This window comes from Petromyzon marinus, chromosome 50, assembly GCF_048934315.1.
Source record: "Petromyzon marinus isolate PM22_M1 ecotype Great Lakes invasive population chromosome 50, UKy_Petmar_22M1.pri1.0, whole genome shotgun sequence".
NCBI lineage: Eukaryota > Metazoa > Chordata > Hyperoartia > Petromyzontiformes > Petromyzontidae > Petromyzon > Petromyzon marinus.
The window spans coordinates 529,659-544,710 of NC_133716.1; the positions used below are offsets into that span (position 1 = coordinate 529,659).

Here is a 15,052-nt window from a genome sequence, read left to right on the forward strand (position 1 = left end):
CCAACTTGGACTGTGATTTGCACACACTTGCCCAGACGCTTGAGAGAGAACAAATTCGGTTAGTTTCTAAATCCCAGCTTTGTCATGCTTGACTATTCATTAAAAGCATGGATTGGGTAGAGGCACCTATGGATCGCAATGGCCATTTGGAATAGAAATTGGGAGTAAGACCCATGTGTTTTATTTACTTATAACTTTGGCTGATGCATTTCAGCATAAATTTGTTTGTGTGAAACAAGAAGTTAAATGTCAGTGGTTGGAGAATGGGCCATGTCGCAGGTGTCGGTAGAAAGTGATCAAATGTGACCGCAATTGAGGGCTGGGTAATGTGCATAATACAAGGCTTTGTAGTGATAAGATATATCAGTAAGCGTGGGTTTTGACTAAATAGAACCACTTTGAAAGGGTAGATTTGCCAATTCAAGTGTAAAAGTACAGGGGTGTTCAAGGCATGTGTTAATGTCCTGCTCGAGTACAAACAGTAGAATCTACAAATCACCGAACTTCTCCCACTGTCCACAGTTCGCAATTCTTTCCATAACGCAGGAGTACCATTGGTCCTGAAATCTGTAAAACAATTTATTTCTAGATCTATTTCAGTAGTGGCTAATTGCTCCCGGCCGTTGGAGTCTGCATATTGTAATTTATCTTTGCAATGCACAGCACTTAAAAAAAATTCACAGAAGCTGCCGGATAATTTACAAAACAACACTAGCTCGCTGATGTAATCTGTCGAGTCATAAATTATTTTACATTTTTGTAGACTTGATATCAGTCAATAAATTTGATATCCAAGTCTAATAAAAGCAAATCACTTTTAAAATGGGCTCTTTATATGTTACTGCTCCATTTGGGTGTTAAGAAAAATGGGCACCTCAAGCGGTGAATTTATCGCAAATTAATGGAGCCGCATGGGACACCCTTAACCCGATAGTCTGGAAATGTTTCGTGGATTTTTGGAGTAGCGCAGCTAAATCCTCCTGTAGTCCACCGCACACCTCGTCGACGTGACATCTATGTGGATTGTGGGTAGGCGATATTGCTCCCCCCCCTTCCCCAAATCAAACTCAGGTTATCGGGAATTCTGCTGTGTATTAGCACGGTTGGCTCCGTAGGGTGCGAAAGAAGTTCAACATACACACGTGTGTGGGCATTTCATCTTGGGAAATTCTTGTTAAACAAGTGAAAATCGTGTACATTTTGGAATGTTGTACATGTCGTGATGAAGAAGTTGCGACAGGTTGGGGCGTGCGTGCGGTGTGGAGGAGGGCAGGTTACCGAGACCGGCACTGGAGTGGCACCCGGAGGTCGGAGACCGAAGGGTAAAGACCGTGGGAGACTTACACAGCAGGCACTGGAAGGGAAGCGCACATTTTTAACCGTGGGCATCTATCAAAAGTTAGGAATGGAAAGATGTGGTAGATTCGTTGGCCGTGGCTGCGATGGTGACACATTGACATCCCAAGAGAGGCAAAGTTATTTCATAATAATGGCCTTGTTTAAAATCGTTACCCTAGGAGTCCTCTGAATCAGTGTGTTTTGCTTGGGGAGATTTAGCCAATTTATTTCTGCGGCAAGGAACCTTTGACAAACACGCTTTGTGTGGACTATAGTTTTTTTTAATCTAAGCAGAGCCAGTAAACTTGGGACTCAGGGCTATTTTAATGCAGTGTTGCCCCACGTGCCGGTGGTGACTTGGTAGAGCCGTGTCTGACGTCACTGGTCACACCACAGATGTGCAAAGGGCAAGTAAAACAACCACGTGCGGTAGCTTCTCGTGCAGCTCGGGGCCTGGAACGTTCACGATGGACAATTTCGGCTGATGCAACCCCATGGCGTGTGTATGAACATTTGTGTTTTTTTTTATTTCCACGAGCCCATTTCATCATAAATTTAATTCAAAGATTGAATTTTCAAATCAAGATTGAATTTTAATTAAAGTTCAGCTTAAAATTAGTAGGAATTAGCAGCTTAATTTTTTTATTGAAATATACTATATCTTAGTTGAGAGTCAATCACAACCAAAACACAACTACCACTGTCTTCAACTTAAAAAAAAATATATGTTATGTATACCTGATGCACAAAAGGAAAATAAAAACTCTCCAGTAGTGTGCGACTGGTCATCCAGAACAGACCGCAGTACAACGTATAACGATGCAATGCCCGTTCCACAAATATGAAGGAGACATCGCAGTGATACACTCCACTGCTGCTGACGCAGCTATCTGGGCTTGACCACCTGAATGTGAAATGTAGTTGCTCTGCATCTACATCAGCAGCTATACGGCAGAAGCGGAAAATACTGTACACATTGATGTCTCAAGACGGGGAGGGGGGAGCGATTGCCCCAAGTCACCCACCACCTGTACCTCTCACCCCCAATTATAATTGTGATTGGGGATGAGAGGTTAACGTTGTTTTTTATGTCAGTATTGGGCCCCGTTTAAAAGCACACCACTTTGGGGCATGAGTGTATGCACGAGTGTTCCCCGGGGCGCACTCGCAAATGTCCTAAATACAAAAGCGCTTAATAGCTAACGGGCGTGAGCGAGCCGTGAGTCGTGGTTGTTGGTCAGCGCTCTGCAACAGAGAAAGCCCACGTGTTGGTCGTCATCCATTGCAGCCGAAATGAGGAATACAGCACGCGCTGGGTTTACAGAGCGGCCAAATGCAATCGCGTGTCTGTATGTATGTTGAACTTCTTTCGCACCGTACGTAGCCAACCGTGCTTATCGGAGGTGCGATCCAACCCCAGTGACGAATGTGCACATCGTGGGGAAAGAATGGCGTGTTCATTTTTTATTTTAAAAAAAGGTTAAAAGCAGACACAAGGAAAATCATTTTACCGTTCTCTGCTCAGACAATTTTGAGGATTAATTTCAGGCGACTGTATTCAATAGACTTCAAAGTCTCTTGATATTCTTAACGACCTCATGGTTACAAACGTGCACTCACTTCTACCCCCACAGCCTTTGGTGTCTACACTCTTTGCTTTTGAATCTCAAAGTTCTTAACTCCTGAAAATAATTACCCCAGGGGGTGGAATCGCAAAAGCCTTTGTCTTGAAAAAGACCCACTGCTTTGAAATGACTGACGATTAACAATGGGTTTCAATGAAGGGGAACACTCTTGCAGATGTAACATACTCTCTTGTTAGGGACATTATGCTGCTTTACATACACTGTGCTGCTTGAGAGGTAAACGGCCCATCATTTAAACCACTACTGAGTAAATAATTTAAGCCCTTTATCAATCTACACATGGATTAGATAACCAGAGCAGGTCTACAGATATAATCTTGACTCTTAAGAAAAGTATGTGTGCTTGGGCAGGACACGTGACGAGAAGGGATGATGGCTGCTGGTTGGGATTTGTAACGGATTGGCGGCTAACGGATTATACTGGGGGAATGCGATGAGCTATTAAGCTCTTTTTCACAGATGTCCAACAAACAATACAACACGACAGGAGTGCAAAGTATAGAAAAGATAAACAATCACTGAAAATGTATATCATTCAAATACACTTTTATTTTACCAGGAAAAGCCCACTGAGCTATTAGCTTCTTTCTTAGAAGCGATCTGGGCACAAATGATAGATCAGCGAAGTGGCTTATCGCGTGAAAATGTATAGCAGACAAATAATCTAAATGCATGTTTCTAAATGTGGAGGGAAAAACCTGAGGACCCGGAGGGGAAAACAAAACCACACGACCATGGGAAGAGAGAGACACACAAACTCCAAAATATACAGCAGCAGGCGTGAGGGTTGAGATCAAAGCCCCGACCTCCTGCATACCAGGCGAGGTAGTTAACATCACGCTACTGTGGAATGTGGTCGGGAAGGGCGTTGAGCTATGGATTGTGAGAAATGGTGATGACTTGGGAAGGACTTCATCCACCAATGGATACAGCATGGCTGATAATGACGACCATATCAATATACCACTGGCCTCCGTGTCCATCGTGGGAGACGTTTTACCATACCTTAACGTGGCTGAATTGATGTGAGCCGTGCCCAAGATTCAAACTCTGGCGGCTCAGTTCATCGTGCATATGTTCTACATAAGTAGAACATGATTGGATGAAGATTCACAGATAAAATCCCTGGAAAATAAATAACAGAGAACAAAAAACTCACGTTATTATTGGCACCCAAGCCCCCACAATCACCATGCTGATAACAATTATAATCACAGCTCGTATAAACTAAACTATTTTTTTTTATTTTACCAGGCAAAACTCACTGAGCAATACAACTCTTTTTCAGAAATGACGTGGCCACAAATGATAGCCCAACAAAGTGGTGTATATCATGTGGAAAATTATAGCAACCAATTACTCTCAACACGTTTCTAAATGTGGAGGGGAAAACCGGAGGACCCGGAGAAAAAATAACTCGGAGAGAGACACGCAAACTCCAAATATACAGGCGTCAGAGGTCAGGATCGAACCGACGGCCTCGTGTATACCAAGCGAGGTAGTTAACATCTCCTAGCCACCGTGGCGCGCCTTTCATACATTCTGAAGGCGCTTTACGATGGCAATGGGGGCGGGGGTTGAGGTTAAGGTAAGAAGTAGTGAATTTAAAATATAAATTACTAATAAAAAATGATGTAATTGCAGCTGCATTCTCAGTGGTAGAGTATCTTCATGTCCCAATAATTGTTACCAGCTCTACAGCGTGAGCGAAATGCTGCGCCAGAAAGTGATTGTTACAAAGGACCAGTAGTTGCTACCTGGGACCAATGTGTAAAATTTTCAGCGAATGGAGATAAAACATAACAGCTTTCACCACGATAATATAATTGTACCATCCGTTGTTGCGAAATTTCCCCAAAATATGTTATGATATATATTAATCCCGCACCTCAGATTACCATGGTTGGCTACATATGGTGCGAAAGAAGTTCAACAAGAATACATACGTAATATCTTGACAAAAAAGGTGTAAAATTACAAGCTCAATCATTAAATAAATAGCTATTTTGAATCTCTATTCATACTGGAAAGTACAGCAAAGCACAAACATAATACAATAAATCTTGACTTAAAGCTTTTGTGACTGCAGGAATTCATATTCTTTGGGTCTTTCGGTAAAGCCACGTAGATAGAAAAAATAATAAAAATATCACGACGTTTCGATCGCAACACAAGCGTCTCAAACCTTTATAACAGCCTGCTTCAGCAGCTCTCCCGCTATGTTTTACTTGATAACGATTGCTTGTGTTGCGATCGAAACGTCGTGATTTTTTTTCTATCTACGTGACTTTACCGAAAGACCCAACGAATATAATACAATAACACAATGTGAAATGCAATGACAAATGTATACACCTCTGGGAAACTGATATTGCGATAATCGTAGTATCGTGAATTATGATACCATATCATATCGTATCGTGAAAAGATTATAACGCAGACACCCATATTTGCTCATTAAACAAAGCCTCACTATCAATGGACACATCTTTTGAGAAGAGACCTGCCGAGACAGTTTGGGAAATTCCTTTCGAGTATTTTCCCCATGGGAAATTCCCGGTGTGGCCAGAGAAAACTCGCACGCACGTGAGGATATCACCCAGAGCAGACTCCACAGCAAAAACAAAATTCCGTAGTGGTGCTGCTGCTACGTTGGCAGTGGTGCACAAGCAGCACAAATAGCAGGGTGGGGAAGACACTCATCACGTGCCATCAATGACCATGTGGCGTCACAAAGAAAAAGTATATTCAACGTGCAGTATATATTCACAGCAAATCGGGGAGCAAGGATTCAACGCTCCACTCCCCAACCCTGGCGATGCAATGGATTTTCGCAATTCAGGGCCGAGATTTATTCAATAATTCATGTTTTTTTGCCTTATTTACCGTCTTGTTTGTATTGTTTACCTTCTGTTCCTCTCTCGTTTGTCCACTGTTATTTACTCCAGTGGCAAAACGTGTGTAGTGACGTAAATGGAGTCACTATGGCAGTTAGCGCCAGCTCCTGTCACAAGAGTGGAACTGTGCATCTTGAGCCTCTCTTTGGCACCAGAGTGGGTATGGCATGGCAGCGGGTCCGAGAGAACATGGTTCTGGTGACGGTTAGAAAGAGGGCAAGATGGGACGTGACAGTCTGGATTAACCCGAAAGGGCACGTGACCGGGGCAGGGTATCGAGGGGGGCAAAAGGGTGACTTGAGGGACACGTGATGCTCGGTCGAGAACCTTCGAGTAGGATCCAGAGGGGGGCGTGGCAGAAGGCGGAGCGAGGCCACGCTCGGGAGCATAAAAGGGAAGTCCCGAGAGCAATCGCGGCTGTCTTCTGGAATCAACCAGCCGGGCTACGTCTCTTCGATCTCCGGTCTTCGGTCATCACGTTCGGCATCGTGGGTCAGGCAGTATGTTACTGACTGACCCAGTTATGTAGTTACCTTGTTGGGGTTTAGTTAACCTGTTGTAACGTTTAAGTAGTAGCCCTGTTAGGGCCGTGTAATAAACGTGTTGTCTCCAAGTTCAAGTGTGTGCCTCCATAAAGAACACTACACATGTAACATCAGCAAATCGTTCTCATGAATTTTTAAAAGTACAGATTTTTGCAAACACGATAGCGATGCATATATCGTCAGACTCGGTATTCTATGTCAGGTGTCGGCAACCTTTCAAAGAAGAACAGACATTTTTGTTGTTTCTGTCTTTGGCCAAAATAGTTCGAGAGCCGCATCGCACGCAGAGCTATTCGTACACAAACACAGCAAGTATAAACAAAATAGGTGCTGGACTAAACTGCACCGATTGAGCCTTTTCCCTCTTAAGTTATTCTTTAACAATAGACTTTGACTGCACATTTGTGTCATCACCAAGACATTCCATAGTAACCCATTTCCTGCCATATTTAAAAAAAATTATCTTGACGTAAAATTACGTATTTAAGATTTAAGTTTAAAGACAAACGGCTGCCCGCAAAGGGGAAGCCAAAAGAGCCGCAGGATTCCGACCTCTGATTTCGACTGAGGTGGCTGGGTGGTTCAAAGGTCTGGGCGTTCAACTCGCACCACTGAAATTCTGGATTCAAATCCAGGCGTTAGTCGTCTGGGAATAACCTCGCTTCTCCATGTGCAGTGACTTGATAGTCACAGCTTAGCCAGTCATGGAATGTCTTGGTGATGACACAAATGTGCAGTCAAATTCTATTGTTAAAGAATAACTTAAGAGGGAAAAGGCTTAATCGATGCAGTTTTTTCCATCACCTATTTTGTTAATACTTGCTGTGTTTGTGCACGACAGAAAATTTAGTTCTGCACCTAATTTGGTTAAATTCTATCTCTGAGAATAAAGCTAAATATTGCTGTCACTGTCATTCCAACATTACTTTCGGTGGCAGTGGTGAAGTTCTGCCTCCTACTGTGTGGACAAGAGGTTACATGAAGGAATCTCAGCGCTAGCTCTGCGATATACACTTCTGTGGGCCATTGTCTAACACGGAGGGTTGCACTGTTCCATGAGAGATTCGAATATAATCTTCATCTCGTTACGTGACAGACAGCAGGAGCAAATGGGGAAAGATACAAAGAAAATCAATGTTATTCAACGCATCGATGCATCTGCACACTGTTAATCGATACTATATAATACACCTACTTGCTGCAATATCTCCTCCATATACCTCATTGCTCTTCTGGTGGATGTCTCACCCAGTGCCTCCATCTCTGCGTGATCCATCAACCCCACAGTTAAACTGTTGAATTACAGAACAACATAATCGCCGTCGTGTACATGGACAGCCCTTTTCATCAATTCACTTGTGCGAGTTGCAGGGGTTATCTGACCATACTTCACCACTCTGGTCAGTACGGGTTGGGTGAGCATAGACGTCACAGCATAATTCGGTACAACAATGGATTGTTGATCACACTGCCCCGAGACTGACAACATTGCCCCACTGCAACCTACGGCACCTGTTGTGGGATGCATCAGTGGTCGCCCATCCAAACAATCTTCAGGCTCCTGCCTGCCCAGCTTCCGAGGTTAGCTGCTCTCTTGGGGTTTGTGTGAGTGACAACCAGACCGGCTTCCCAACAATCCGGGAGCGTCCTCGGGTGAACCGGACCGTCTTGTCTGCCCTGATCTCAGCTCGTGATCAAATTCACATTCCTTGTTACGGAAATAAAAACGATGGTCGGTGCTGGTGGCGGCTGTGGTTTCAAACGCCGCGTGAGTATTATTGCGTCACAAGGCCGCGCGGTAATTGGACCTCACTCGCAGCACACAAATGGCTTGCGCTTGAGAAAAGAGCTCATAGAAATGCTAATGAGGATGAAATGGAGTGGGGTTTCCCCCCCCCCCCCCTGACAAAGAGGGCATTTGTCAATAATCACTCTCGCTGCAGGTGAGGGTATCCATTCAAAGCAGTAAACGAATGAGGCCAGCGGTAAACGGGAGGGGGGGGGGCTCAAAGTTTGCGTGGAGGTAATGGACGGGAGTTGATTTATTCATTTGACGTTTACACCCAAGATTCTCCAAAGCAACGCTCAGTCTGGTTCCCAACTCGCCTGGTTCCCCTGCTGCCGCTGCTTTGACCGTGGGTGCACGAATGGCGACACCCAACACGTTCGTCCATAACACTGTAGACATCACATTCATACACGAATAGAAAATCGGCGACGTTTTGGGCAATGGTCCTATTTCACAGAACCAGTCTGCTCAGCGGCATGTCCTATATTTTCCTAATTAACGCCACGATGTTATTGACGAATGCGTTGAGTTTGTTTCAATATATATTATATAAGCGGTATGAAGAGACGCGGCCACGTGGTTGTGACGCAGTGACAAAGGCGATGAACTGGAGAAGCGCCGTGGGTGGTAATTGTGGCACGGCGGGGAACTTCCCCAGCTTTGTGCTTTAAAAGTGGCCTCCTCCTGATGGCACCCAGTCAGGCCAGCGGCATCACCACAGGCAGGTTTGATGGCAATCGTGAAGACCGCTTGGTGAACACATGTTGACCATCAACGGGCCGTCCATAAATGACGTCACGCGATTTTGGACGATTTTTGACCCCCCCCTCCCCCCACTTCGTCACACGACGTCACAAAAAGTCAGACCCCCTCAAATATGACGTCACAAAGTTCTGCCCCCCCTCCCCCCCACCAAATAAAACATGCTTCAAATCGCTTTAAACTATTGTTATTGTAGCGCGTATTTAATGTGGCGCTGCACTCTGATGTTGTAGGAGAAAACATTTATTAAAAAGTATATTTAATTAAGTATAACGTGTTGTCTATATTTATTTAAAGTTGCGCATTTTGATGTGACGTCACATTTATCAACCCCCCCTCGTCGCACATCGTCACAAATGTCTGACCACCCCCCCCCCCTAGGTGCGTGACGTCATTTATGGACGCCCCCCCCATACGTATGACGACGGTGAGGCTTGTGGGTTCCTGCAGCAGCTAACAATAGTTTTAGTTCGTTGTGAATCCGCTGCTGGATGAAGGCCTCCCCATGCAGTGAGTGTCAAGTGGATTGTGTAATCACACTTCAGTGGGGAGCGGTGGTGTAGTGGTTAGCGTGGACCCGGTGATCCAGGTTCGAGTCCCGCTCACGGCCACCACCGGTGACGATTATCTGAACCGGTCGGTCGTGGGCCTCCCCTAGGTCGACTGAGCCTCAAATGAGTACCCGGTGCGGTGTGTAATCATCGCTACTGGGGAGACAAAGGCGGCCGGGCGTGGTGCTGACCACCCACCCCCTCGTGTGCCGTGCCGGCCTTCATAGATGCTACTCGCTAAGAGCACTTGCCCCAACAGTCTGTTAAGGCTACACGGGGGATCTTTGTCATTGTAACCACGCTGGTCACAGTGCGGGTTCGTGGAGGGAGAAGCCGATAATGTTTGTCAGATCGCACTTGAATACTGATGTTAGTATCGGCCCGGAATCCAACTCATGTCGGGGGGGTTCATAGCGCAGTGCGCAAACCACCGCAAATCATCCCTCGTGGCTTGGGAAGTGAATAACAAACTAAATTGTATTTAATCCGAGGTAAAACTCGCAAGTGTCTACATTCCCACCAAGTGGTATACCAAGGTATTCACATAAAGACGTCACGTTTAGTATATCAGAAGTGTGTGAAACACTAAACGACTGCAAGTCAAATTCTTTCCACTGCCTCCTGTGGCCAACGGTTCAGAACCAAGAGCCCTGACAAAGGACATCAAAGAGAGCTGAAGAGAGGGCAAAGAGGCCACGTGGGGAGACGCTTGCAGAAAGAGGAATTATTATTCTAATCGGTAAATGACGGGAAACCCTACAACAGAAACAATGCAGGCTGGAAAACAAAGAGCTCTCAGTCTTAAACATTACGCACAACCACTATTTCCTGAAGGACTGCAACGTGTTCGTCGTGGCTTATATCAACATCAGTAAACTAACGTGACCAACCGAAATGCAAGCGGTGCGACAAAGAGACAGCTGCAGACGAGGTTGTGTTCATAATAGGACTCATCAGTTGAGTACAATCACCAATGCTTAGCTGTTGTCTCAAGGCTGCCTCTGGGAACTTAGAGTATGTATGAGACCCCACATCTACACGGTGGGTACCCACAAGCCCACAAGCCTGTCTATTGGCAGCAATCGTTCGAATCTGTAACTGACGAAAAAAGCTCACAGCAGAGACATGAGAGCAGGCTGGAAAGGAAAAGAGTAATACATTGATTGGAGAACATATGCACGTTCATAAGGGGCCCAGCCGGTGGAGAGATGTTAACTACCTCGCCTGTTATGTAGGAGGTCGTGGGTTACATCCCAATCCTGATGCCTGTATATTTAAAATTTTAGAAACATGCGTTTAGAGTACTGCATTTGGCTGCTATTAATTTCGTAATTACTTAATTGCACAACCTTAGGTTGGATATGAATGGGATGAAGTTGACTGGCCAGAATTTTAACTCACGCTCCCATCGCTGGAAGCTCTACTGAGCCACATTCTGGTCCTATTTTACGTAGCTGATCTCAGCCGCTATGACAAATGGATCAGAATCATCGACATGGAGAAGTGGCACGTGTGGAATACATTTTTTTGATTATTTATTTTCTTAAATGTTATTCACTGACAAGATTTGTATGATATAACAAAACTAAGTAATGAAGGTTTTAAGTGAATAGCTATTTTCCAATAAATTATCGCTTTGTTAAATATTTTTGGAGCAATTACAGTATATGACGCCATCACGCGCGAAAATGCCATTATTTAGCAATTGTGTAACTCATAGCAATGTGCGCAATGAGCCTTGTAGATTGTAAAGATTAGAAATGCTTATGGCAGGCTTATGTTGAGTAAACTGCGGTTGAAGATCGTTGAAGTAATAGCCCGGGGTGATATGGGGAGTGGAGCCATAGAGTCGATCCCGTCATCAGCGGAGGTTCGTCCCGTGATTGACATCACTTTACTTTGCACCAACTCGGTATGTGGGTGTGCCGCGGATGACTCAACTACAGTTTTTTTTATTTGACCAGATAAGGCACACTGAGCTATGTAACTCTTTTTCAGAAGCGACCTGGTCGCAAATGATAGCTCGACCAAGTGGCTCCTCGTCGTGTGGAAATGTAAAGCAGCCAAATAATCTAAACGCGTGATGCCGATTCTAAACGTGGAGGGGAAAACCGCAGGACCCGGAGAAAAAATCCACACGTCCACGGGGAGAGAGACACGCAAGCTCTAAATATGAAGCAGGCGTCAGGCTTGGGATGGAACCCACGACCTCCTGCATGCCAGGCGAGGGAGTTAACATCTAGCCAGGGTGGCACTAAGCGGTGGCGGGATTGTGTGCGACATCACGAGAGGAAGTTCCAGCTTCTGTTGTTCATCCAGAAATCTGAGACTTCCCCGAATTTCGAGGAAAGCCACAAACCACGCGTACAGGGATTATTGTAGCACGGATGTTTGGAGTCCTGCTCCAATCATTATTTGCACGGGAATAAAAGCAAGCTATAACAATAATTTGATAAAAATGTCAAAACCAATTACAAAGTTACGAGAAACAGATATCGCGATAATCGTCATGTCGTACAATGTGATATTGTATCATGAAAAAAATTATATCGTGGTAACCGTAAGAGGTAAACTCAAATGGATGAGAAAATCAATGTAGAGACATCATATTGACTGTCAATGAAAGTGGGTTTTGGCTCGGGCACATCGTGGACCAGTGGATGAGATGAGCTAAAGGCCGGAATGCGCACACTGCAGAGATGGAGCAATGAGATCAACTTATGTCCAGAATTTTGATTTAAAGCTTTCGTGACTGCAGGGATTCATATTCTTGGTTCTTTCGGTAAAGTCACGTAGAAGGGAAACAATTAAATCATAAAAATATGAAACAATGTTTTATATTTGTATTATAAAAAATGTTTTATATTTTTATTATAAAACAATGTTTTACTGGTAGGAACGAAGTTGTAAACTGAGTGTACCAGCCTGCAATAGATTAATGTGTCCGTCCGTCCGTCCCCTTTCAATACTTTAACGAAGTGAAATCTCGTGCTGTTGGGTGTAAAATCAGCAATAGACAGCGCAGAGACTTGTCCTACCAGTCCACCCTGCAGGGACCTGTTATATTTTTTATTATTTTATTGTTTCCCTTCTACGTGACTTTACCGAAAGAACCAAGAATATTATGTCCAGAAGTGAGACTGTGGCATGTTTTACATTTAATTATCATCAAGTTCCATGGTATTCATTGCACTCTCCCACTCTTCATATCCGCGCTATCTCTCAGGTTTCACTATTTACTTGCTATGAAATACCATTGGCCAAAATGTTGCCTTTTATGTATTTGCATTTTATCAGGTAAGGCCCTTATTTATATTTAAGGCAATGTTGTATAATATTCAAGTTATGTACCGCAGGAAATAATAATTGGCAAATCCCCCCCCCCTCACCGCCTCCAGCTCGGCTGACGGATGAACTAGTGGGGAAGGACGGAGAAAAACATTCCCTAGTTCAGCCCCGGACAGCTCCTGGTTGTTGTTTGGCCAGGAGATGATGGATGGAGTGACCAGCAGGAACATATTTAACTGAATGTCGAGAGGAGTGTCCATCATGCCACTCTACCTCGTCTGAATCACATCAGCCCAATGTACGTGTTCACAGAACAATCACATGGGACAGCTATAAACCAAACGAAGTTTTATTTTTCCCAAGTAAGACCAACCAAGCTATACCGCTCTTTTCCAGAAGCGACCTGGCCACAAATGATAGCTCGACCGTGTGGACATTTCTAGCAGTCAAAAACTCAGCCAAATACAACACATCCCAACGAGGGAGCAAAGACACATTCACACACCGATGTTCGAGCGAGGTGGGTCGTCTACAGTATGTGTAAAACTAAATATACCCGTGACAAATGTGACTCACAACGACCACAGCCCTCCAACGAACACACACGGTGTGTAATTCCAACGCCTCTCCCCTAAAATAGCCTTCCGCAGCAGCAGCAGCTACATCAAAGCCCCCTGGTGCCTTTAAGAGAACGGCGGTGGGGGTCTAACATTGGCTGAAGGCAACCTCTACAGAAACAATCACACACGTTCACACACCCACTCGGCGCCTTCGCTACGAACATGGAGGATCTCAGAGTGCTCTTCAAAGGCAACAAAGTGTCGTACAGACCGGGCGACATCGTGGAAGGCGTTATTAAAGTCTATGTCACGGCTGCCGTCCCCTTCAAGGGTAAGAGGGGTGGGGGATGCTGGGTGATTGTGGAATGAATGATTTTGTGGATTTATTCCGTGACCTGGCGCAAAGGGAGAGGGGGGGGGATACGCGAGGCTTGTGCTTTGTGTGCGTGTGGTGGAGCAGCTGTTACGGTATACACAGTACACAACTCGCTGTTCCACGTCGCGGTAGTTTAGACGTTTAAAGGGCGGCTGTGGAAGAGAGCCGGATTCGTCCGTGGTAGCGGTGGTGGTTACAAGTTAGAGTTTCTGAAACGACATCGCGAAATGTAACCAACAGGTAACGCGGGACAGGTGAAGGCAAAGGGCCGTGCCTGGGCCCTCTGCCGCTGCAGCTCTCAGTCCACGTTGCCCGTGAGGCTCCTCGCCTCTCGCTCAGGAGGCTCCTCGTGGTTGGTGTCGCGTGGGGTTCATCACTTTGGCGAGGTTGCGCATTTAAAGTGGGGGGTGGGGGGTTTATTTTGCGTTATGTTTTGAACCCTTTGTTGTGCATTTCCGCACTGCCATTTTGCCAAAGCCTTGTGGCAGACAAAGGGAACTGCAGCTCGCAGGTGTTGCCAGGCGCCCCTGAGCACAGCGGGCTGGGGGTAGCCAGTCGATTTGGGGGGTCCCGAAGCAGATTTACCTTTGGGGAGGGGGGGGGGGGTTGGGATCCCATCCCCTTTGGATGCACCACCTCTCACTAACGTGACGGCAGAGATGCGATATGTATGGCGTGAGATAGTAAGGGACGTAGGGTAGTCATGGTGGTGATGCAGTGACGTGAAAGAAGGGGCGTTGTGGACACGCTGTGGATAACTGAGCTCCATCGCCTTTTGCGTGAATTATCTAATTATGAGAATAGGTTTTCCCCTTTTATCTGGCAACAAAACAGGTGCTAAGATGTTAAAACACCAAACTGAAACCTTTTACGAGGAATCACGTCTGCATTAACCACCATACTTGCGGTTAGAATGCAAACAAAACACACACTCTGATAATGTGGCATTGTCTTTGAAGCTGAATTGTCCACACCAGAGACAGCTTTCTTTAGAGCCTGGTCTCAAATGGTCGAGCGTTGTCTCTGGGCTGTACGCCGTTTGGCGTCCTCTGGTCTAGCACCAATTGAGACGTGGCTCAAAAGAAAGCCGTCTCTGGTGTGGACCAATCGGTTTCAAGGACGCTCTTCTATCTTATAGTTACATGCTAATTTCTCATATTAACATCACTAGCCCCGGCCACTTCTTTATAACCCTTGAGCTACACCCATTTCAAACCTTTTAAAACAGTCTGCCTCAGCAGCAAACCATGCTTTCCCACCTGATGATGGGCGCTTGTGTTGCACCCGAAACGTCGTGATT

At 45.3% G+C, this 15,052-nt stretch overlaps 1 protein-coding gene across 2 annotated transcripts in view; it reads left to right on the forward strand.

Annotated features, from left to right (window-relative positions):
• Nucleotides 1–13,188: 13,188 nt before the first annotated feature.
• Nucleotides 13,189–15,052, forward strand: part of LOC116953173 (arrestin domain-containing protein 1-like) — a 113,779-nt gene continuing 111,915 nt past the window's right edge. Inside the window, exon 1 of one of the 2 annotated variants that reach the window (XM_076074733.1) lies at nt 13,189–13,707. In XM_076074733.1, coding sequence (XP_075930848.1) covers nt 13,599–13,707 — 109 coding nt within the window. In that variant the 5' untranslated portion in view covers nt 13,189–13,598. The remainder of the gene's footprint in view (nt 13,708–15,052) is intronic. The other variant, XM_032973101.2, reaches the window with a different exon arrangement.